The sequence below is a fragment of the Salmo salar genome, chromosome ssa01 (genome assembly GCF_905237065.1).
Source record: "Salmo salar chromosome ssa01, Ssal_v3.1, whole genome shotgun sequence".
Classification (NCBI taxonomy): Eukaryota; Metazoa; Chordata; class Actinopteri; order Salmoniformes; family Salmonidae; genus Salmo; species Salmo salar.
Window position 1 is genome coordinate 146,722,371 of NC_059442.1, and position 25,245 is coordinate 146,747,615.

Genomic DNA, 25,245 nt, shown 5'->3' on the forward strand with positions numbered 1-25,245 from the left:
AATACATTTGCCAAAACTGCTTTTCCCACGATTGCATTAAGAATTGTGCATTGTCTGATTTTGTTTTAATAACATTACATGGCAAAAACTGATCCAAAGATTATGGATATACTGACAAGACACTACAACTCTCTCTGCCCTAACAATGGGAGTCGTTGTCCACATAACAGTACGCGAGTTGTCTAGCTCCCGCCATTCTTTGGATTGGTGGGTTTCTCATTGTAATCCTGTTTTGAATATTTGATGAGGGTTGCTGACATCAACCGGCTGTATATACTATGGAGAGAAGATTGTGCTACTAGCCTCATACCTCATGAAATAAAAAATACCATGAATATGCATAGCCATCTCGAGGCAACTCCGATATAAAGTGTTTCTGCTCATAGCTGCCGGGATGTCACGTGCCCTACTTATATCAGTACACATCAAACAACTCAAGCATTACGACCCTTCTACTCGACCAAATAAACCTCACGTAGCAAATAAGCCAAATTCGAAACTTTCATTGACCTCCATACAAAAAGTCCTTGCTTGGTGGGAAAAACGAAAAACGCCACCTGCTGGAGGGAGACAGATTTTCCGCCGAGTTGGGCCTCTCAATTCAATTTCAAATCATTTTAAGGGCTTTATTGGCATGGGAAACATATGTTGACGTTGCCTAAACAAGTGAAGTAGATACACATTACTCACAGAAGTTCCAAAAGACAAGACATTTCAAATGTCATGTCTATATAGTGTTGTAATGACGTGCAAATAGTTAAAGCACAAAAGGGAAAATAAATATGTATTTACAATGGTGTTTGTCTTCACATGCAACTGAGGATATTGATGCTTGCAATAACAAAGTGGTTGAATACTTGACTCAAGATATTTCACCTTTTCAATTTTAATTCATTTGTAAACATTTCTAAAAACATAATTCCACTGACATGGGATATTGGGTGTAGGCCAGTGACAAAAAAAAAAACTACATTTAATCAATTTTAAATTCAGACTAACACAATAAAATGTGGAAAAAGTCAAGCAGTGTGAATACTTTCCGAAGGCACTATCTGCCTCAAGCTTCTGTCTCCAGGTGTTTCTCAGGCTTCCTCTTAAATCTTCTCTTCCGAAAATCCTCATCTACCGGAACCTGTTTGGTGTGCGCCCACCGCACTCATTATGCTCTGTTAATAAAACCTGGCAGCCATATCCATTAGTAGTAAATTTATTGAAAAAGAAAGATACAACCAATTAGATGGATGTTTCACAGTCCAGAAATATGTAACAGAAAGTAAATAATTTTGTATAACCTTTTTATATTCATACATTTGAAAATGTGCACAAGAGTCACTACTGTACTAACCACATTAAATACATAGGAATAATGTGTAGGTTTCCATCAATATGAAATAGTGTAACAAAATTTAAACAAGCTAAACTACAGTAACTACAGATAGAAAACTGAAGTTAAATGTAAAAAGAAAAAAAAAGAAATTTGCTTAATTGTACAATGCAAAAATCAATAAAAGGAAAATAAAACATTGCCAGCAGAATTTGCTTGCATCTCACCTCATTAACATTCAACCCCAATGCAGTCCCTCCAGAATTGTAAAATGTATTTAAAACTTAATATTCAAGGTGTCAGCCATAAACATGCTTAAAAATCCTGCAGATAAAAAAAGAAAAAAAAAATACACCTGCTTTCATTTTGTAGGTACAGTATAGTACATAACTAACTGTACAGCTTAGTCAACTCCCACCTCAACCCTTTTGCAATCTTGACACCCTTACAGTTGGGCTATTTGATGTCACACCATGTTTCATATACGCACATACTGTTTCCAGAAGAAAAGTATTTCATAGAAAAGGACCATTGTGTTGAAGAGTAATTCATGCCAGAAGTGACAGAAAATCTGCCACTCCTTTGTGGTCAAAACAGATTGCAACTGCCTTCACTGGACAGTGTCAACTTTATTTCGCCCCTCTAAACAGAACAGTGAGATGATTGGTTAGTATTCTCATTGACTTCAAATGGAACTTCTTTGTACTCATGATCATTATCAAAAGGTCTTTCCATAACCTGATTCTGCATACAATACACTTGACTAAATGTAACGGAATATAACAGATTTGAATATAAAGTATTTGTTTTCATAATTGATAATGATATCTAGCACTGACAATTATTTTCCTGTAGAAATACTCAAGAGAAGTCCAGTAAAAACATACATGATTGTGACCTAAGTCCTCTGTCCCCTTTGCAATCAAACTATAGCATGAGGTAAATACATCAAATGTCTCAAATTGTGCATGAACAGTTCTCATTTCTATGGTATCATGTGAGAGGGTAAGGGCACTCCTATGCTACAAATGCATTTTGCACAGTGGAAAGATTTTTCATGGATAGATATACATTGTTGCTTAGTACAAACTTAATTTAGACCAAGGGCCAGGAAACACCATTACCCAAAACTGAGCACAAAGCCGGTTTGAGAATGACAATGGGAAACAACAAAACAAGAGCCAGGCTCATAGTAGTGTTTTTTTCTTCTCATAAAAGTTGTTTATAGTGCGTCGGACACACGTCAATCAAACAGACTGGCTTCCTGTCCAATATGCCCTTCACTGAGGGTGAGTTTCAGCAGAAGCTCAGAGTTTGTGCTGGTAAGGAGGAGATGTTAGAGCTGGTTGAGACATAAAGCAGGTGGGTTTCTGTGGGGTTGATTTTAGGTCTCAGTGATGGGCTCCACAGGCCTGAAGGTGATGATTCAACTGGGGATGGAGGTGGGGGCGTCTGGGGACGTACGGCCTAGGGGTGGACGTTGCTGTTTGGGGGAATGGAGACGTATCTCCACTGGTCTGGAAGTCCTTTTTGTGGGAGTGAGAGAGGGGGCTCAGAAAGGGGTGGTGGAGGAGCTGGTGTCAGGGAGGGCGCTGGACTGCTGGTCCAGGGGTGAGCTGTCTGCCTGGCGCAGGGCGATGGTCGCTGCTGAGTGCTTGCACTTGGGAGAGCCACACTCACAGCTAAAGTGCTTTCCCTTGATGTCCCAGAAATTGTCACCGTAGTCAAACCTGAGAGATGAGGGGTTGGAGAGAAATCTTAAATCAAGCTACCCAATCTTTATTTTAGGGGGAACAAAATTATTAAAGGCAAAAAAAACACAGAATTACAAACTTAAATATGCTTACAGGGTAATAACTTCCAAAGACTGGTAATAACTTGACTGTGTGCCAAGTAAAACATATTAACCTGTTGGGGATAGGGGGCAGTATTTGCACGGCCGGATAAAAAAACGTACCCGATTTAATCTGGTTACTACTCCTGCCCAGTAACTAGAATATGCATATAATTGTTTGATTTGGATAGAAAATACCCTAAAGTTTCTAAAACTGTTCGAATGGTGTCTGAGTATAACAGAACTCATATGGCAGTCAAAACCCTGAGACAAATCCTAACTGGAAGTGGAAATCTGATGTGTGGAATCACTTTCAAGCTTTGCCATTGAAACACACAGGGATTTATTAATCATTATGCACTTCCTAAGGCTTCCACTAGATGTCAACAGTCTTTACAAAGTGGTTTGAGTCTTCTATGGTAGAAACTGACCCAAAGAGAGGCTTGGGAAGTTGGTCACAGGGGGAGGGCCATGACGCGGGCGCCCATGGGAACCCTTTTGTTCCGAAACGTTTAGTAAGACAATGCAATCGTCCGCCTTGAATATTATTGAAGCTCTGGTTGAAAAAGGCCCTAAAGATTTATGTTATACAACGTTTGACATGTTTGAACGAACGTAAATATATATTTTTTGCACATTCGTGATGACAAGTCCCGCGCGCTTCAGTACATTATGAGTAGCCTTCAGAACGCGCTAACAAGAAGAAACTATTGGGACATAAATTAACTTTTTCGAACAAAACTACATTTGTTGTGGACCTGGGATTCCTGGAAGTGCCTTCTGATGAAGATAATCAAAGGTAAGGGAATATTTACAATAGTATATTTGATTTTAGATGGTTCCAAGATGGCGCTAACATGTATCGCCTAGCCTATTTTTCTGAGCATACCACGTTGTTTATTGCAAAGTGTGATTTCCCAGTAAAGTTATTTTTAAATCTGGCAATGCGGTTGCATTCACGAGATGTTAATCTATAACTCTTTGAATGACAATATTACATTTTAACAATGTTTTCGAATAGTAATTTTGTAAATTGTAGTGCTGATTCACCGGAAGCATTTGAGGGAAAATATTTTCTGAACGTCACGCGCCGATGTACAATGCTGTTTTTATATATAAATATGAACTTTATCGAACAAAAAAAGCATGTATTGTGTAACATGATGTCCTAGGAGTGTCATCTGATGAAGATTGTCAAAGGTTAGTGCTGCATTTAGTTGCGTTTTGGGTATTTGTGATGCATGCTAGTTGCTTTGAAAATGGCAGTGTGATTTTTTTTTGGCAGGGTACTCTCCTAACATAATCTAATGTTTTGCTTTTGCTGTAAAGCCTTTTTGAAATCGGACAACGTGGTTCGATTCAGGAGAGGTGTATCTATAAAATGGTGTAAAATAGTCATATGTTTGAGAAATTGAAGTTATAGTATTTATGAGGTATTTGTATTTCGCGCAACGCGATTCCACTGGCTATTGACTAGGGTGGGATGCAAGCGTCCCACGTTCCCAGACAGGTTAAAGTGCCTTCAGAAAGTATTCACAAGGTGGGATTAAAATGGATTTGTCATTTTTTGTCAACGATATACACAAAATAGTCTTATGACAAAATGGAAACTTCAAAAAACAAATCCTATCACACCCATTAAACCCTAACTGTTTTAAAGTCACCATTGGCCTCATGGTGAAATTGCTGAGGTTAACTTCCTCTCCGGGCAACTGAGTTCGGAAAGACGCCTGTATCTTTGTAGTGACTGGGTGTATTGCTACACCATCCAAAGTGTAATGAATAACTTTACCATGCTCACAGGGATATTCACAGTACCCTTCTTTGCGAGGCATTGGAAAACCTCCCTGGTCTTTGTGGTTTAATCTGTGTTTGAAATTCACTGATCGACCTTACAGATAATTGTATATGTGGGGTACAGAGATGAGATTGTTGAATTACTATCATGTTAAAAACCACTTTGGGATAGACGTGCCGCTAGCGCCCCACCTCAACAACATCCTGTGAAATTGCAGAGCGCGAAATTCAAAATACAAAATTCGTAATATTAAACATTGATGAAAATACAAGTGTCTTACATCGTTTAAAAGCTTAACTTGTTAATCCAGCCGCTTTGTCAGATTTCAAAAAGGCTTTACGGCGAAAGCACACCATGCGATTATCTGAGGAAAGCACCTCGCACAAAAGCATTACATACATTTTCCAACCAAGCAGAGGCGTCACAAAAGTCAGAAAGTGATAAAATAAATAATTTACCTTTGAAGATCTTCCTCTGGTTGCAATCACAAGGGTCCCAGCTACATAACAAATGGCCCTTTTGTTCGATAAAGTCTTTCTTTATATCCCAAAAAAGTCAGTTTAGTTGGCGCGCTTGACTCAGTAATCCACCGGTTACCCTCGTTCAAAATGTACACAAATGAATCCCGAAAGTTACCAATAAACTTCGTCCAAACAAGTCAAACAACGTTTCTAATCAATCCTCAGGTACCCTAATATGTAAATAAATGATACAATTTAAGACGGAGAATAGTATGTTCATTACCGGAGATAAATAACGAAGTGCGCAGCACAACACAACCAAAATGGGAGCCACTTCGAAAAACTACAAATTGTAGCTCATTTTTCAAAAAACAAGCCTGAAACTCTTTCTAAGGACTGTTGACATATACTGGAAGCCCTAGGAACTGCAATCTGGGAGGTATCCCATTCATATTCCCATAGACAGCCATTATAATGAGTGGTGAGCTCAACAAAAACAAATTCCCGGATGGATTCTCCTCGGGTTTTCGCCTACTATATATCAGTTCTGTTATACTCACAGACATTATTTTAACAGTTTTGGAAACTTTGGAGTGTTTTCTATCCAATACTACCAATTATATGCATATCCTAGCTTCTGGGCCTGAGTAACAGGCAGTTTACATTGGGCACCTCTGTTCAGGAGTAAAAATGTGCTTACTTAGGCTTGTCATAAGAAAGTGGTTGAATACTTATTGACTCAAGAGATTTCATCCTTTCATTTATGAATTTGTACAAATTTCTAAAAACATAATCCACTTTGACATTATGGGGTATTGTGTGTAGGCCAGTGACACAAAATCTCTATTTAATACATTTAAAAATTTCAGGCTGTAACAACAAAACGTGGAAAAAGTGAAAGGATGGGAATACTCCTTTTTCCACATTTTGTTACATTACAGCTTTACTCAAATTGATTAAATACAACATTTTCCTCAATCTACACACAATATCCCATAATGAAAGCCAAAACAGGTTTTTTATTTTTTTAAATATGTGCAAATTTATTTATTTAATATATATATATATATTTATTTAATATATATATATAAAATGGAAATACCATATTTACATAAGTATTCAGAGCCTTTGCTATGAGACTCGAAATTGAGCTCAGGTGCATCCTGTTTCTATTGCTCATCCTTGAGATGTTTCTACAACTTGATTGGAGTCCACCTGTGGAAAATCCAATTGATTGGACATGATTTGGAAGGGAACCACACTTGTCTATATAAGGTCCCACAGTTGACAGTGCATGTCAGAACAAAAACCAAGCCACAAGGTTGAAGGAATTGTCTGTAGAGCTTAGAGACAAAATTGTGTCGAGGCACAGATCTGGGGAAGGATACTAAAACATTTCTGCAGCATTGAAAGTCCCCAAGAACACAGTGGCCTCCATCATTCTTAAATGGAAGAAGTTTTGTACACGGCCAAACTGAGCAATCAGGGGAGAAGGGCCGTGGTCAGGGAGGTGACCAAGAACCCGATGGTTCTTAATTGACTTGCCTAGTTAAATAAAAAGGTTACAAAAAAAACAATAGGCACATGTCAGCCCGGTTGGAGTTTGCCAAAAGGCACCCAAAGGACTCTCAGACCATGAGAAACAAATTCTCTGGTCTGATGAAACCAAGATTGAACTCTTTGTCCTGAATACCAAGCGTCAGTTCTGGAGGAAACCTGTGACCAACCCTATGGTGAAGCATGGGTGCGGCAGCATCATACTGTGGGGATGTTTTTCAGTGGCAGGGACGGGGAGACTAGTCAGGATCAAGCGAAAAAGTAAGAGCAAAGTACAGAGAGATCCTTGATGAAAACCTGCTCCAGAGCACTCAGAACCTCAGACTGGAGCACACAGCCAAGACAATGTAGGAGTGGCTTCAGGACAAGTCTCTGAACCTGGCCGAACATCTCTGGAGAGACCCGAAAATAGCTGTGCAGCGACACTCCCCATCCAACCTGACAGAGCTTGAGGGGATCTGCAAAAAAAAAAAAATGGGACAACCTCCCCAAATACAGGTGTGCCAAGCTTGTAGCGTCATACCCAAGGCTGTAATCGCTCCCAAAGGTGATTCAACAAAGTACTGAGTAAAGTGTCTGAATTCTTATGTAAACGTGATATTTTTTTATTTTGAAAATATTAGCAAAAATTTCTAAAAACCTGTTTTTGCTTTGTCATTATTGGGTATGGTGTATAGATTGATGAGGGAAAAAATTATTTAATCAATTTTAGAATAAGGCTGTAATGTAACAAAATATGGAAAAAGTCAAGGGGTCTGATTACTTTCCAAATGCTCTGTATATGACCCTTACCCTAGCTCTTCCCCAGCCTTGATGGTCTCGCAGGCAAAAAAGGCGATATGGGGGAAGCGCAGGTCCTGGTGTGCCGTGAACACCCGGCAGGAGAATAGGTTCGGCTCGCACATGTGGTTGATGAACCGGCTGATGTTGCCATAGAAACGGGCATCTATGCAGTACACGTCACCCACCTGCAACCAAAGAACACACATAAATGGATGATAATGAATAAAGCAGGATCTGCATAATCTGCAGCGGTAGAGATATCAAACAGAATAACAAAGTAAGACAAGTATCAGAAGAATAGAGTGTTTTAGAAACCCCACAAGGATAGGCCTCAAGAGACAGGAATAAAATGCATTTTTGATCACTGGGTAACATTGAAACCTTCAATTACAGTAGCCCAAGTTGAGATAACTAGTTACATTTAGGATTTGTCCTAAGGCGCCTGCAAAGCTTTGGGATTTAGGTTTCATAAGGCGATGAGAATAGTAGCACTGATCCCTACCTTGCTATCCAGGTTGAACAGGTAGGAGTCGTTTTCCCTGACATCTGCCTCTGCATCAGAGATGATCTCCCCCACGTACCTGTGGACAAGAAGTGGGGTCCGGACCCACCAACACCACAAATATCAATGCAGCACCACACACAGATGACATTGCATGGGAAATCATTAAGAACTTGCAGCAAAATAAAGCTGAACTATGCATTGTGAAAGGGGTACGTCTGGGACTCACTCGCACACAAAGGTCCCCTGAGGAATTTCCTGTAGTGTCCGGACCCCCCAGCCCATCCGACTGGTCCGGAACAGCTGGAGCCGGACCCTGAGAAAAACAAACTCTTTCAGCATTGATGTTCTTACAATACATTATACCCAAACATTATCCTCACATGGATTTGGGAAGTCAAATCCATGAAAACTTTCCCATGAAGGACTGCTGTTTGACTGTCATTAAAATACATTTTTCTGATTTAGATGTTCTTATCAATAGGGTTGAGAAGTGTTGGCTTGGTTTCATAAATATGGTAGCATGTATAGACAGTTAATTTGGCCGTCAGTGTGGCCATGTGAGGCGGTCTTGGTATGGTACCTCAGTCCGTTCTGCACCACACGGTTCTTGCATGTTCTCCAGCAGGAGCAGGCGTGGTTACACTCGAAGATAAGTGGCGGTTCCTCACGATAGAACTCGGGGAGCAGACGACCATTCTGAGAACAGCCACGGAACAGACATGACGATCATGCAAGATCATCACTTTCTCAACAATAGTTAAGTACTCGGCCTTACCTTGTCATACCAACAGCGTAGGCTGAGCTGGCCACACATGCAGCTGCTTGAGGAGCAGTTGTCTTTACACACACAGTACTGTGGACAGCAGGGATGAAAAGAGATGGTCATTTAATTTTTCATGACATGCTATCCCAGGGGTGGGCAATAAAAATTGTCTTGAGGGCCACATTGGGATTTCAAAATTCAGCAGTAGGCCGCAAATATTTCTTCAGACAGATTTGTTTGTCAAAAGCAATTTGCGGACCAGAAAAAAAAGCTGTCATTTAAAAGTATAGGTTCCTTATAATTTCGACATACTTAATCTAGTTTTAGACAGTCAAACATGTATTTTTTGTCATTTGTTTTGTTTACCCAAACCTCCCACGGGACAGATTGAATGGATATGTTGCCCACCCCTGTGCTAGGCTGTAAGTATGATCAACTATATGATGGTCTGTCTATCCAGCGACATTACCCACCTGTAAGTGTGTGATGTTCTTGTCTATGTTCACGGGGGAGGTGACACAGTTGTCTGGCACGTATTTATAGTTGTCTGGACAGGGCTCACTATCCACCGAGTTGACACAGGGGACTGGAACTCTCTCATACCCCCGGGCTATGTCTCTGTAGTGTGGAGGGAGATGGAGGCTCAGGTCCCAGTGGACTCCCAGTGTTAGACTATCAATGCATTATTATCAAATTATCAAAACAAAGAGGTAGCCACAAGTGAATGAGAGATAAAAGGAGAGGAAAGGGTACCATGCATTGCCGGCGATAGAAAAATAATGTCTAAGAGCGTAATGCAGGAGATTATTGTGAGAGAAAATGAGAGAAAACAAGGGATTCTACCTGTTGAGGACCTTCTCCCCCTGGGTGCTGCTCCTGGCCTCCCTAATCCTCCTGTTTGTCTGAAGGGTGAGCCACACCCTGGAGCTGCGGCTGCAGCAGTCCGGCGGGGTCTCCCCCTCACGGTTCTTCAAGTTGACATCCACCCCACGAGACAGCAATAGTCTGAGGGACAACAGACCATAGACTTCAACACATCACTTAAGTGTACTAGATGGAATAGTCCTGATATGGCTACAGCCTTGGTTATAATAATGGAGGCTACAGCCATATCAGCGCTGTAGATGGCGATTTTATTACTTATTGCTGAATCACCAGAGCCATTTCCCCTCAACCTTTACTCACATGACACATTCAAGCCTGTTCTCCCGTGCGGCGATGTGCAGAGGGGAGTCTCCGTGGATGTTGACAGCGTGGAGATCACACTTGGCCTCTAGGAGGAGCTCAGCAATCTCCACACTGCCAGAGAATGCAGCCCAGTGGAGACAGATGTTCTCCTCCTTCGAAAACGACAACAGCAGCAAATTCACGACAGTCAGACAAAACAAAGCCATAACAGTCAGACATAAGTCAGACACAAAGTCATTGAAACAATTTGGCTTGGGGAGGTCATGAGGACCTTCAGTTGCACATGGTTACTGACCTTGTCCCTGATGTTGATGTCTGCCCCTTTATTGAGAAGCAGCTTCACCTGGTTTAGGTGCTTATACTCCGTTGCCCAGATCATGGCCGTCCAACCGCCATCGTCCTAGAGAGTAGCAACATCATAGCTTTAAGAACGGGCCCCTACAGTACAGGATTGTTTTAAATGTCCTAGATATAACAATGAGCAATTTCACTAACCTTCTCCAAGAGATTATATTATAAGAGGGTGAGGATGTATTTCTATTCAAGAGCTCAGAGACCAAACTTAGGTGGCAGGGTTACCACCACAAGGACAAAGAATGCCATGACCTGCCATAGTCACTCAATACCTGCAGCAAGGTCAATCACTTCAAATACCACACCAGGGTACTAAACTGTGCAGTCCCACAGGCATATGGCGTCAGAGGGCCTTTGATGGTGGCATACAAAAGGACGAAAGCTATCTCCTTTTGAAATGCTAAAGCATCCCTGCCACACGTCATTGATATCAGATACATTTTTAGAGGCAAAGAGAAACAACTGTTTGAGAGATGGCCAGAATAGAGGTCAAAGGCAACTTACTCAGCAGTGCATAGTTTTACACAAAGAAATAGGTTATCACACAGCAGGGGAGCTGCAATCCTAACTAATGCATGCTGGGAAAGAGCTGATAATTCTGCAGCGGCTGCAATGTAAGAGAAAAGCATTAGGGACCCATGTCGAGTGGATGGGGGCAGCACACCCACCGAGAGGAGAATCAGACCTCTACAGAAAGGATGACACACAGGCCAGAGGAAAATAGAACTGGATCAACATGAAAGCATTCTTGGTTCTGGTTGACTTCAGTAGTACAACCAACATGTGCCATCCTAAGCCATAACCTTGATTGTGCAGAATTACAGTTATGCTCAAATAATTTGGATTTCATTGGTTTATGACTGAAAAGGACAGAACTCACCTGACAGTTGATGTCTATGAGTCCTGTGGAGAGGAGATGCTCCACAATGTTGTAATGCCCAATCTTAGCAGCTAGGTGGAGACACGTGAACCCCTCCACATCCTGGAGAACAGAGGGCAGTCAACACACATTACGCTCCTGTCATAAGATTTGCACTACAATAAAATGCAACCATCCAATAACCAACCAACAGCGCTTGCATGCTATCAAAATACCCTTACCTAGGCCTAAAACGAGAGTGGCACTTCAATACAGCAGCATTAAATCCACTACGCCCATGGAGCTATACATCAAAACATCTTTGGAGGATGATGTGGAAGTGATATAGTGGTGGAAAGAGGGGGTTGGTTGACCCACCTTGTGGCTGGCGATGGCTCCTGCACTCAGTAGGTAGCGGACTGTCTCCAGATGGTTGTTCTCACAGGCCTCCATCAGGGGTGTGCGCTGGTCCTCATCACAGATGTCCAGGTTAGCACCAGACTGGGAGGTAGGGAGGGACATCAAAACTGGATCAATCTACTCATCAATACTATGGACATGTCCTTATACAATGTCAAAATAGGAAAATATTGTCTGATCAAAATTAACATGAGTCCATTATAAGATGTCAATCCATGTTCAACATGATAAGCTGGTGAGTCAAAAGACAGATACCAGTGAACGCATTCTGAAAAGCTCAATTCTGCATGTCCAAGTAATGCATTGTCTACCCCATCACTCATCCACTGCCAGGGGGAACCATAGCCAACCATCACCTGAACCAGCAGGTGACAGATCTCCTGGTGGCCTGCCTCAGCTGCTACATGGAGGGGGGTGCGTCTGCTCTGGCTCTCCATCTTAAAGTTAGGGTCCATCCCATCCACTAGTGGACAGAGATGCAGAAAGATACTTTTTTTTTTATCACAAAATCCCAACCACAGAACCAGTTATAAAGAGTGAATGGCCGGATAATGACTTTTGCTAATTGATTAATATAAACATCCTGGCCCATTGAGTTTTGACTGAAGGCATCTCCCTCACCCAGCATGAGAAGGACCTTCTGTAGCTCGCCCTGTTTAGCAGAGATGAACAGCTGCTTGGGGTGAAACCGCAGCTTCTTGGGTCTGATGCACGACACAAACAGGACACATGGAGAAAGTCAGTCAAAGGAATACACACACCCTCACTATAACAGAAAAATCTTGATAGAAAACGGATAAATAATTGAACGTGCATAAACATGAGCAAAGCACACAAGAACGTCAAAGGAATGTACTGTACAATGCACTTTTCACAATACTAACAACAATCTGAAACAATTTAGCCTAACGAGTGCATAGTAGAGCAGCACTCTTCTCTCAACCCTGAGTCTTGGTAGTGTCTTACTTCTCTGTGTCCAGTGCCAGCAGGATGCTCTCCAAGGTCTCTTTAGGGGTGGTGCTCATCCCAATGCCCATCCCAATCCCCACCGCAGGAGTAAGTACTCCGGTTCTGGAGGCCCCAGGGAAGGAGGTGTCCAGTGTGTGCCCAGGGGGGATGGAGAGAGAGCTGTCTGCTCGGCCACTTATATCACCTCCCACAGAGGAACAGGATAGACTGAAACACACACAGAATGTCCGACTACTACAACAGAAGAATGATACGGTTCAAAGTACCAGTGACTTCTTCCCAGACTGAAAGGGAGACATAATCGGAAACCCCCTCTTTCCACCACTATATCACTTCCACATCATCCTCCAAAGATGTTTTGATGTATAGCTCCATGGGCGTAGTGGATTTAATGCTGCTGTATTGAAGTGCCACTCTTGTTTTAGACCTAGGTAAGGGTATTTTGATAACATGCAAGCCCTGTTGGGCCACAACAACCCAGACCAGCTTCAATGGACCTTGGCATATATTCTACAAGTGTCTGGAACTCTATTGGAGGGATGCGACACCATTCTTCTACAAGAAATTCCATAATTTGGTGTTTTGTTAAAGGTGGTGGAAAGCGCAGTCTCAGGTGCTGCTCCAGAATCTTTATACATGACTAAGCATGATGGCATGTTCATTTCTTAATTAACTCAGGAACCACACCTGTGTGAAAGCACCTGCTTTCAATACACTGTATCCCTCATTCACTCAAGTGTTTCCTTTATTTTGACAGTTACATGTATGTATTGAGGAAAATGCTTTAGACTGCAATGGATGCCCCCCCCTCCCCCAACTCATTACGCCATACAGTGCTGTGAACCTACCCCCCAGTGGTGGTGTCTGCCCTGCCCTCTGTAGCCCCGGGGGTGGCAGGGCTGTGTGCAGCATATGTGGCGGGCATGGTGGAGGTGGTGTCGGCCTTGGCAATGGTGACCTCCTTGGCTTTGCTGGCCTCCTCTCCACAGTGTGGACAGAAGGTTTGGCCCTTCAGCACCGAGGCACAGGCCCGGTGGAAACGGTGGGAGATGTTGACATCCAGTTGGCACTCCATGAAGGTCCCCTACAACCCAAACACAGCTAGGTCAGTTTGACTACAGTTGGAAAATCCCAGTATAGTTATGTTTTGGAACTTTATCACAAAATTAAGCCCATCGATAGTTCAGTGTTTTACGTAGGACCAGGGGTTTTTCCTAAGCACAGGACATTGGTGCCTTAACAAGAACCATCACTATAACTAGGACCCAGAGCTTTTACTGGCTTACTATAAGACACTTTCTACTAACTCAGAATTAGATGGTGTTTTCCCATTCCCACCCCAGGGAGGTTCCAGTACTTACAGCCCTGCAGAAGAAGCCACAGCCGGGGCAGCATTGGTGCTTGACCATGCCGGCCCGGTGGTCCTCACACAGCACCAGCAGCTGCACCGAATTCGAAGGACGCATCATCTCATGCTTTAGAACTGCACTCTGACATCTGCTTAGCTGTGGGGAGAATGAAAGAGATTTGAGTGAGAAGCAAAGGCTGCATCCCAATTTTCCAGCATTTTCCCAGTGTAGAAAAGAATGGAGAATCAGGAGGCAGCCAAAGTGAACATACGGAATGGAATAAGTATAAAAATAGGATGAGGCCTTGCGTCAGGCTCACCTGTCGGTCGACGCTCTCCGTGGCCATGCATTTCCTGTCCGCCAGTGTGAGGATCTCCCGGCTCTTGGGTGTCTCCATGCGACAGCTGCAGAGGGGTAGCTCCTGCACCATGTCTTCATCCACACCCCCAGAAACTCCTGCACAGAGGACCATCAACTCAGCTCAGCTCATTCAACAGATGTCAATCTGACCCTTCCTAGACACAGGTTTACTGCTCTTCCAAGAGTTTATAGAGATTCATTTGTAAAGACACAAATACTGTAAAGAGCTAAACTCAGCAACAAAAAAGAAACATCCCCTTTCAGGACCCTGCCTTTCAAAGATAATTCGTAAAAATCCAAATAACGTCACAGATCTTCATTGTAAAGGGTTTAAACACTGTTTCCCCATGCTTGTTCAATGAACCATAAACAATTAATGAACATGCACCTGTGAAACGGTCATTAAGACACTAACTGCTTACAGACGGTAGGCAATTAAGGTCACAGTTATGAAAACTTACGACACTAAAGAGGCCTTTCTACTGACTCTGAAAAACACCAAAAGCAAGATGCCCAGGGACCCTGCTCATCTGCGTGAACGTGCCTTAGGCATGCTGCAAGGAGGCATGAGGACTGCAGATGTGGCCAAGGCAATAAATTGCAATGTCCGTACTGTGAGACGCCTAAGACAGCGCTAGAGGGAGACAGGACGGACAGCTGATCGTCCTCGCAGTGGCAGACCACGTGTAACAACACCTGCACAGGATCGGTACATCCGAACAGCACAGGTACAGGATGGCAACAACAATTGCCCAAGTTACACCAGGAAGGCACAATCCCTCCATCAGTGCTCAGACTGTCCGCAATAGGCTGAGAGAGGCTGGACTGAGGGCTTGTAGGCCTGTTGTAAGGCAGGTCCTCACCAGACATCACCGACAATGTCGCATATGGGCACAAACCCACCGTCGCTGGACCAGACAGGACTAGCAAAAAGTGCTCTTGACTGACAAGTCAAGGTTTTGTCTCACCAGGGGTGATGGTTGGATTCGCGTTTATCGTCGAAGGAATGAGTGTTACACCGAGGCCTGTACCCTTCCTGCAGGCTCATCCTGACATGACCCTCCAGCATGACAATGCCACCAGCCATGCTGCTCGTTCTGTGCGTGCTTTCCTGCAAGACAGGAATGTCAGTGTTCTGCCATGGCCAGCGAAGAGCCCGGATCTCAATCCCATTGAGCACATCTGGGACCTGTTGGATCAGAGGGTGAGGGCTAGGGCTATTCCCCCCAGAAATGTCCGGGAACTTGCAGGTGCCTTGTTGGAAGAGTGGGGTAACATCTCACAGCAAGAACTGGCAAATCTGGTGCAGTCCATGAGGAGATACACTGCAGTACTTAATGCAGCTAGCTGGTGGCCACACCAGATTACTTTTGATTTTGACCCCCCCTTGTTCAGGGACACATTATTAAATTTATGTTAGTCACATGTCTGTGGAACTTGTTCAGTTTATGTCTCAGTTGTTGAATCTTTTAATGTTCATACAAATATTTACACATGTTAAGTTTGCTGAAAATAAACGCAGTTGACAGTGAGAGGACGTTTCTTTTTTTGCTGAGTTTACAATAGTGTTACAGTTCTAGACTCTACTATCTCTTCACATATTTTATATTTCTATGACAGACATCACCAGCAGGGGGGGCTCAGGGCTGCTCTGATGAGTAATTTGGCCCAGTGAGGGAGGACAGAGGCCTTGTCCCTTAACATAAATAGAAACTCTTACCAACAGGCAGTTCAGTTCTCAACTACACCACTACCTACTTCTCTTACTCCCCCATCACCAACTCCTTTAAGGCCTCTCTCACCTATGTGCTGTGGGGAGAGCAGCATTTCTTTGGCTTTAAGGTTGAGTGAGTGGAGGGGAACCTCTGTGTAGTCCTTACTGAGGCCTGCCTGGCCCTGGGGCCCTGTGCCTGAAAGGGGAGGAAGAGTTAGCTAGCACAGGGAGGAGAAAGTCAGGGGTAAGAGATATCTCCATGTCTTTATTATAGTCCTCATAAGGCAGAAAGATGGGTTTCTGTACCAGGGAGTCCCTCAGACTTGGGCTTCCTTTTCCGTTTCCTGGATGGCCGGAGCCAGAAGTAGTCTCCCTTTGATTTCTTTGTCAACCTCTTCTTCACGCTGGATTCCGAGCTCTGTGTGAAAGCAGATCAATTGAGATATGTAAAGTTCTATTCTCTCCCATGACCATCAATATACTCCTCACTCTGATGGTAAAACAGATGATGGTGGAACAGACAGAGAAAATGACTGTGCATTGATAATGTTTGGGTTCAGAAAAACACTCCTTCATGCCATTGGATGATGGTCTAATCAGCGGGCTCAAAGAAGGTTAAATTGTTGTCAATGATTGTGTGATCTTACCAAGTCTGACTCGTTCCCCTCTTCTTCCCCTTCCTCCTCAGCTGATTCCTCAGAGTCCGGCTCCTCTCCCAGCTCCCCCTGAACAGACAAGTATCACAACACACAATGTCAAAGAGGTTGGGCCATTTGGAAAGGGGGGTGGGGGATTTAATGGTCTACATTATTTGTGATTCTATATCTGTGATACCTATGAACGTAATAGGAGCATCATTTTATCAAAGTTATAAGCTGGGGTCCAGATAAAGCAAACGAAGATAATGAAGTCAATAGGTTCCAACCTGAAGGGCAGGGCCTGATGTTTCAATCTTCTCCAGGGCTGTGGGGACACCCTCTCCACCCTGCTCCACCTCTTCCTCCCACTCCTCTCCATCCTCCCACCCTTCCTCTGACTCGTTCTCCACCCTTTCCCCGTTCACGTGTGATACCTCTTTAGACTACGAGGAGGAGCAGAGTAATATTACAACATGACACTGCTATAGCTAAATCTCCTAATTACAATACATTTCTTCTAAAACAGTTAAGATAGTCTACGGAGGTGAGACCTGTGCACTTTGAGTTGATTGAAGTTGACTAAACATCTGCAGCACCGCCCCCTGCCTCAGCACTTTGGTTTTCTTCCTAGGGACCAGACTGTATGTTCCCATCTTCCGTTTCTTCTTCCTCGATGCTGGAAGAGAGCGTTCAATTGAGCTCAAGGAGCCATGAACCTCTTACAGAAGCTCTCATTCATACTCCTCTGGCTTTTGCAGCCTCGAAACAAGTAAATAGCCTTCAGTAAGCAAAGTCCTGCCATTATATAACTGCATTTCCATTGTTGTGTGTGGACTGTGATGATTATTTGCCTTATACCCCTGTCCCTCCCCCTTCCAGGGCCCAGTGCGGTCTGTCTGACCTGTCTGGGACTTGGCCGTTGCTGCAGCCGGCACGTCGCTTTGGCTCGGAGGTAACTGGTTCTGGGAGGGGGACGTCTGCTGGGACTTCTCCTCCTCCGGTCCATTCTGACTCTCCTCGTCTGCACCGTATGGTTCTGTAAATTTCCTGTTTAGAAGCTATGGGGATAAAAGAAACAGCAGTGAATCAAGCGGTGGCTATGCTTGATATTTTGTTGCGCTTCACTCACCAGTTGCAGAACCAATAAAACATGTAATCACTGTCCAATGTGGACTATGTCTCATTCAAAGACGAAAATAATTAATGGATTACCTCTTCACTAGGCTAAAGTTAATTACCTTTAGTGTCTGGTTGGATGCTGGCATGGACATGGTTTTGCGTGCTCTGTGTATGGCGATGGACTGCGGGGAGGGGGCGGGGGAGTCGCTAGCAGACATGCCGTTTTTAGTCTCTGCGTCTGAGGTCCCCTGTCCCGACGGGGACCCGGCATGCTGGGTGTCAGTCCTTATTGCGCCCAGACTGTGGCCGCTCCCGGCTGCCAAAGACGGGAAAGTTTTGGCGGCGTGTTCAATCATGGTGGTGCCTGAGGGCAACCAGCTAGTCCTGTGTGGGGCAGCCGTCGAGCCCGTCGAAGACCCCCCCTCCTGCTGCTGCTTGCTGAGGATGTATCCATTACTACCGGTGGTGGAGCCGTGAGGCAGGTCCGTCTCCATCATCCCATTCTCTATAGCCACCTGTGACCCGTTGGCCTGGGAGACCAGGGGGGTGGGGTTCCTGTGTCTGTTCCCCAACTCTGCACTCTCATAGGTCCCATTTAGCTCCGCCTCTGCTCTGGGACTGGACCGCAGTCTGGCAGCTACCTCCTCGTCTCGCGATACATCTTTAATAGTAGATATCAGTCATTCTCACAGTATGGCCTTATGTTAGTTCAAGAGAGGACATACAGGTAACTGCCAAAATAATGAAAACAGTTAAGTGAATGCGGGATACAATGTGTTTTGAAAGCAGGTGCTTAGGTGTGGTTCCTGACTTAATTCAGCAATTCAAATCACATCATGCTTAGGGTCATGTATGTTATTTTGGCTACCATAGCTATGCCCCCATAGGTTGACAATGCCCCCACCCACAGGGCATGAGTGATCACTGATTGGTTTAATGAGGATGAAAACCATATGCCATGGCCGTCTCAGTCACCTGATCAACCCAATTGAACACATGGGAGATTCTAGAGCAGCGCCCGAGAGTGTTTTCTACCACCAACAAAAAAAACGAATTATGGAATTTCTCGAGGAAGAATGGTGTTGCATCCCTCCAATAGAGTTCTAGACACTTGTAGAATCTATGCCCAGGTGGATTGAAGCTGTTCTGACTTGTGGTGGCCCTACTAAAACACTTTATGTAGGTGCTTCCATTATTTTGGCAGTTTGGCAGAGTACACCTTGGCATGTTTAGCTGTGATGACTTTAAAGATGAACTCACTTCCCTCCTCCACTCGGTCCCCAGGTGACTCCATCCCATCCTCCATGGACTCCCCTTTAACCACTCTGCCTTTGGCCAGACCTGTGGGCTGACAGCACACATATACACTTAACTCCATACACAGCGTCAAGAACACAGCTATGGTCAGAGAACGTCCTTTATAACAGCATGCTGGAAAATAAGCAGCCCTGCTACGCACTAACAGAGCCCTACTCTGTTTCCATATACAGAAGTTACAGACTAACACAATGCACTCATTAACCTGACCTAAGTAGCCAGGCGTTATCCATTTCACCTGATTTTTTAACTTAGCCTAAACATTTCAAAGAATGCGGTAGGTTGAAGTATTATTGGAAGCGTATGATCCCCATGGCTGAAATAGCATACAGCAGTAGGAACTGAATCAAACAGTGTCTCCTCCAGAGAGCTGCATTCTGAAAAGCTTTACCTACAATGTCTCAAACTTCCAGAAGAGGAATCTCATGCTCAAACAACTTATCGGAGACCTAAGACACCCAAAGACAATGTGATTGGAAAGGTTAGCATGGTAAAGACCTATTCAGGGAAAATAAACAATCGCATCTTCTGTTCTTGTTTGCCTTGCCTCATTCTGTCTCGTTTCACTGATGTACCTGGCCTCACTCTTTCAATACAAGGTAATGCAATCTTCCAGCAGCACCAGAAAACAGCAATGGAAGGAAATTCACCATCTTCCCCCTCCCCCGTGACAACCCAGGCCCCAGACTGGCCCACAGACGGCATTGGCCGTGGAGCATTTATGGTGATAGGGCCTCTGCAGACGTCAGGGCATTCTTGCGCTTCGTGGAGCAGCGCAGAACTGTTGTGAAGGAAGTGAGTTTGTTTATACAGGACCTCCTGCCCTCACCTACCGTCAACCAATCATGTCAATGCTGAGCTATAAGGAGCCCTCCGCAATGTTACAGAATGAGAGGCGCACAGTGATGCGCTACAGAGCTCATTTTGGTCTCTGCATGCCTCCGGAGGCTCTGAAATTGCGTCACACCATCCATATGGCGCCTCCGACCACATTTTCAGATCAACCATTAATTGGCTTTAAAACCATCACAAAATGTCTACTCTTAAAGCACCCTTCTCTCAGTCTCCAGCAGGGGAGCCACTACACAGTCTTCTTATATTAGCTCAAGGTTGTGCTTTGGAGGATATTGCCTAGCATTAGCCTTCATCACCAGCTGTCCACGGCCACCTCCCCCCCAGTCACCTCAGCCACAGAACGACCCCCACCTTTTGGCACCCAGCTATCATCAGAAGCTGATGAGGACTGGATCTATTGGATCAGTTACAGAGGCCTCTCGTTTCAATGTGTCCTTCAGGATTAGCCTGGCCAATGCCTGTCAGAATAAAAAAAAGACACCTCAGCCTAGCTGCTAGATTTGAGGGAAGAGGTTTTTGCCATGAGACCCTGCTCTCGTGACCTGGATGCATCTCTAGAATCTACAGGGAGCATCACCTGACAGAGAACATGGTGCTAAGGCTGATAATTCACCTTAGAAAAAAACAACCAATAGAATCTTTAAAAGTAACCCAACCAATAGGCTAATTTCTTAAGTCTGAGCAAAGGGATATGTGAATTGTCTATGACCACTGACACTCCAGTGGACAAAGACACAGGTGTCCTTTGCCAGGCTTTTGACAATGTAGTGATCTTTCTGTAGAGCAACACTTGTAACTCAGTGGTTCTACAGACAAATCTATTAGTATTCTGAGCATTCTGACTTGTATCCTCTGGGTTATGAGAGAAATGCAATGAAGAAATGAAGAGATGCTCTTTCACGTAGATATTTTATGAAAAATCACAACCATATAAAAGGCTAAGTCTTCCAACATTCAACAGATGTACATTTAGCTTTTTCAACAGTTACAGGGTAAATATGGCTTACTCGTCTGAGAGACTAGCAGCACCCAAAAGCAAGCTGATAACTGTCAGGCTGAGGCACCCAAAAGAAGGATCTCTGAGATATTCAAGGAGTTCCAAGGTGTGTGGTCGACACACATCTATATGGTAGGAGGAAAACCCTTTAGTTTTCCTTCATGGTATCAAGAAACCTTCTCTAACCGTGCTACTCCATGTCCTTAGTCCTCCCCCTAGTGGGTAAAAAGGGAACTTGCCCATTGGAGAGAGAAGAGAGGGGGAGGGGAGAGCTGTCTGCAGATCTCCGCCATTTCGTAACCAGATTGTTTACTGACACAACGTGGCCAACGCTGCATTTTTCCACTAGGTGGGGGACATGGAGCCAGGATTTGCGTGGGTGGGGGGATGGGAGCTCAAAGGCAGATCCACCTATGGGTTCTAATAAATAATTAGCGCACATGAGAAAAGACAGATCAGAATCATTACAAATGTAGGCTACATTATAAAAGCCTGTACAAAAATGTATAACTAAAGCCAAACAAATTCTGAGATACTGTATAAAAAAATATTTTAAAAAAAAAGACAGGCTTTTAAAATGTAAATATCAGAGTCAGACAGTGTCATTTAAAAATGACTGTGCATCTATCTGCCAAGTATTTCTTGCCAAAAATCGATCTAATTGCAGTGAGGTCAGTGCAGCCTATAGGCCTAGCTATCTTAGGTTGTTTCTGATGCCAGACTCCTGAATTAGGCTCATCTAGCTAATGAAAGGTGGTGAATGATTAGAAAACATCTAATACAGTCCAGCATAGTAAACAACAATTAAGCCTTCTCCTATTGCAGGTGTTAGACTGCCCATGAGAGCAACACCCTAAAGGAAAGCCGGTAGCATGAACAAACAGTGAGGAGTTTGGATTTACACCAAACAGAAAAATCAACTGTTGTTACAAAGCCATTTTGAGTGTAAAATGCAGGCACCATCATACTGGATAGTGAACATGGTGCGGGACAGCACTGAGGCTAGGCTATTATAAAGACCTGGGTCCCGAGGCTGACTATTGCATAGAATTATCCTGAAGTCATTTCTCTTTCTTCTGTTTCTATCCAATGTCTTTGACCATATGGGAGATTTTCCCTGCAGTACCTCATTGGCCCTTTGCTGAAGGAGAGGGTAAGGCTGCAGAGGGAGAAAGAGGATTGAAAAGAGGATGGGACTCAGTCCTAGAGTGCCTGCCTGGCAGGAAGGAGAACCATTCGAGATTACCAGGAAGTCTGATCTCTGCCCTGCACGCAGTCATCTCCAGCCTGCTCCTTTCCCTTGTGTCAATGATCCAAGCACAGCTAATGAGTCCCTTTCGCACAATACGCAATCAATCCATGGAGATTTCTCAAACAGCAGGATCGGCGAAACACCTCGGTGAGACAAAAAAAATAAAGAATCTAACCCCTGACCCAGGTGAACACAGTCCATTACTAACCATTTCACCACAGGGTAGAGGTTTGCTTCCATATGCAATGTTGCAATCAAAGATCACATAAGGCTGAAAAGTCCTTGATTACTGATCAAGCTCTCTGTTAAAGCCCTCTGTCATGGACTCTGAAGACTGGCTGCACCTCCCAGGGGCCAAAGAACTGCCTCCTCTGAGCAAAGACCAGACCAAGCAACCGATGACAGATTAGCAGCCTAAATGTCAATGGCAGAGACGACAAAGCCACAAAAAAATACATGGAAATACAGAGCAAGTTCAATGTGTCTCGACAGAGGACGATTCAAAAGCAACCAAGGGGAAAGTGTAGGCTAACGTCTCCTTCCCTGTGGTAAATATGCGCTTGCAGCAAGCATCATACCTGCTTTCTCCTGATGGGCTCCATTGAGGAGAGTGGTTGAGAGGGACAGAGAGAGCGAGCAAGAGAGAGAGCGGGAGTCTCGAACGGATTATTCCTCTTTTCCTTGTCCTCCCCACTTGCACACATTAATCTCGTTGGTCATGTGACCCAGCAGCTCCCTCTGTTGGTCTCTCTCTTCAGAGGGCTTCCGCAGAGCATGCTCAGTCAGTTCAAATTTCAGTGGCTCTTTTTTTCCCCGTCTCTCTCGCTCGCAACCTGTTTGCTAATGAATGCGCGCAGATATTTCAAGAACAGCAACAAAAAATGAGGAAAGGTAGCTAGGCAAGGGGCCGAAGAGGAGAGCTGCACGTGAGTCAGAACCCTAAAGACAACATATGCTCTCCTTCACAAGGACAAAGAGCCCCAAATGTAACCAACATGGGAGCGACTTTCAACCATTTTATTTCTGTCAAGGCATTGGTCTCCACAGAGCCTCAGGCCAGGAAAAGGAGAAGATAACACACAATGATATCAGGCCTAACCAACTCAACAACTACTGTAATGCACCTGTGAAATAGCCTAATGATGCCCACTTCACTGTAAAAGCTAGGAGAGGACAGAAAAGGTCTCTAGCTCTCACTGTTCTCTGACATGAATCAGACAGATCTCATGTTAATTCTATTTAACAAAATAATTGGGCAATGACCAGGGGCAATAACAGAAAGGATAGCTCGAGGATGAGGACACTCTCTGAAACATGACCATTTCCCCCAAAAAGCAAAAGCACTGCCAATGATCTGTTGCTACCTTCTGGCGCAATAATTTTTCAGTTTGTGTATAATTCAGAACACCAAAGCTTATTCTAGGATCTACTCCAATCCCATTGATTCACACTGCTGGGTAACTGGTCCACCTCTCGAGAGGTGAAATGCATTATCTGTGCATAGTCAGGATCTCTCCCTACTCTTGCTTCCTCTCCTTCTCTCTTGCCATCTGCACTTCTCCATCTCTAAAGGGTGGGAGGCATCAACATTTCCTCTCCGACTACGGAATTCATTTCTTATCCTCAGGCTGAAAACCACAGGGCAGCACCACACAATACCTCCCAGAAGAGCTGGGGAAACTAGCACATATCACAATAATGCAGGGTCTTCCTCTGATTTGATATGCACACTTGTTTTCCCCCATCCTCTTTTTCACCTCTCCAGAGTGAGGTCTTTTCATTTGTTGTGGTAAATGAAAACACCAGAATGAATTGTTTCCCGCCAAGCTGATGTGAAGTGGAAAGTATTTCAAGGGAGGATAATATGGAAATATCCCTTTTCTCAGAGATAGTTTGATAAGGACACTCAAGAAATGGCACACGGGCCTAGTCTTTCAGAATGTCTAATCGCTATTCTGGGATTCCCTGTTATGAGTGGAGTGGCTTGAATTTTTCCAAAAACTTTACTAATAACAAACCTTTCTCCAGAACATTAAGATAATTAGCCTACATAGGCTGGGAACTCAACAGTGCTCAATGCTTCTGCCCTCTGTGTTCATGCTGCTCTATTTTCATGGAGGTTTCAGGCTGTCAACATGGAACCACAAAGCAGAGTGAGAGTCCGTCTACTGCGCATGCTCAGTAGAAGGCATCTCAGCCATTTTGAAGCTATGAACTAGCCAAGTGGCAAGCGGTGGTGTAGGATCTGATAAAACCTGGCAGTCCCTTCTATCAAAATAGTCAATCTTTACACATCGCTGAACAAAAAAAATCTGTTTCCATTTTCAGTTTGGACAGGAATTAACTTGTTTTCTTCTGCCTCGATAGAGCCAACGCAGGAAGAGAGCAAGAGGGGGAGAGAGAGAAAGAGTGCATGAATGAGAGAGAGCAAGAGCGTGATGGAGAGAAAGAGGGAGAGAGAGAGAGAGAGAACGAAAGAGCGAGAGAGAACGAAAGAGTTGTTACAGGAGCTCTGGCCAGGATCTCTGTCAGTCTACTAGCAGCAGTGTATGCTACCACACACCCACAGAAAGCAGGGGGCCCACTGCCAATGAGACATTTAGTCCTTATCTCTTCTGGCTAAGGCCACTACAATGAGTAGAACCTATGCACATGCATGGCAATTGAGGCTACCAGACATGACTAGTACACTAAAATAAACTATGCTAAAAGCCTTGAAGAAAAGGACTTGACAGATACTCTTCTACAGTCGGACAGTTTCTACTGTACTCGTCTGCCATCACACAAGCTATCATATTTTAACACCCCATCTGAAATAAAACATAGCAC

The 25,245-nt window shown here is 44.1% G+C and overlaps 1 protein-coding gene across 11 annotated transcripts in view; it reads right to left on the reverse strand.

Annotated features, from left to right (window-relative positions):
- Window positions 1-1,191: 1,191 nt before the first annotated feature.
- The window catches only part of LOC106567479 (histone-lysine N-methyltransferase EHMT1), a 28,850-nt gene continuing 4,796 nt past the window's right edge, over window positions 1,192-25,245 (reverse strand). For 5 of the 11 annotated variants that reach the window (XM_014136820.2, XM_014136811.2, XM_045691794.1 and 2 more), the window contains 26 exons: window positions 19,256-19,343; window positions 18,115-18,656; window positions 17,778-17,934; window positions 17,428-17,552; window positions 17,164-17,319; window positions 16,886-16,963; window positions 16,545-16,656; window positions 16,327-16,434; window positions 14,484-14,620; window positions 14,177-14,320; window positions 13,664-13,899; window positions 12,813-13,022; window positions 12,468-12,550; window positions 12,158-12,309; window positions 11,805-11,927; window positions 11,448-11,549; window positions 10,509-10,613; window positions 10,211-10,365; window positions 9,869-10,030; window positions 9,499-9,697; window positions 9,038-9,115; window positions 8,843-8,958; window positions 8,489-8,575; window positions 8,260-8,338; window positions 7,767-7,942; window positions 1,192-3,054 (listed from right to left, as the gene is read on the reverse strand). In XM_014136820.2, the coding sequence (XP_013992295.1) occupies window positions 2,877-3,054; window positions 7,767-7,942; window positions 8,260-8,338; window positions 8,489-8,575; window positions 8,843-8,958; window positions 9,038-9,115; window positions 9,499-9,697; window positions 9,869-10,030; window positions 10,211-10,365; window positions 10,509-10,613; window positions 11,448-11,549; window positions 11,805-11,927; window positions 12,158-12,309; window positions 12,468-12,550; window positions 12,813-13,022; window positions 13,664-13,899; window positions 14,177-14,320; window positions 14,484-14,620; window positions 16,327-16,434; window positions 16,545-16,656; window positions 16,886-16,963; window positions 17,164-17,319; window positions 17,428-17,552; window positions 17,778-17,934; window positions 18,115-18,656; window positions 19,256-19,343 (3,888 nt within the window). In that variant the 3' untranslated portion in view covers window positions 1,192-2,876. Of the gene's footprint in view, window positions 3,055-7,766; window positions 7,943-8,259; window positions 8,339-8,488; window positions 8,576-8,842; window positions 8,959-9,037; window positions 9,116-9,498; window positions 9,698-9,868; window positions 10,031-10,210; window positions 10,366-10,508; window positions 10,614-11,447; window positions 11,550-11,804; window positions 11,928-12,157; window positions 12,310-12,467; window positions 12,551-12,812; window positions 13,023-13,663; window positions 13,900-14,176; window positions 14,321-14,483; window positions 14,621-16,326; window positions 16,435-16,544; window positions 16,657-16,885; window positions 16,964-17,163; window positions 17,320-17,427; window positions 17,553-17,777; window positions 17,935-18,114; window positions 18,657-19,255; window positions 19,344-22,994; window positions 23,333-25,245 lie in introns of those variants that run through there. The other 6 variants (XM_014136754.2, XM_014136857.2, XM_014136759.2 and 3 more) reach the window with 6 other exon arrangements.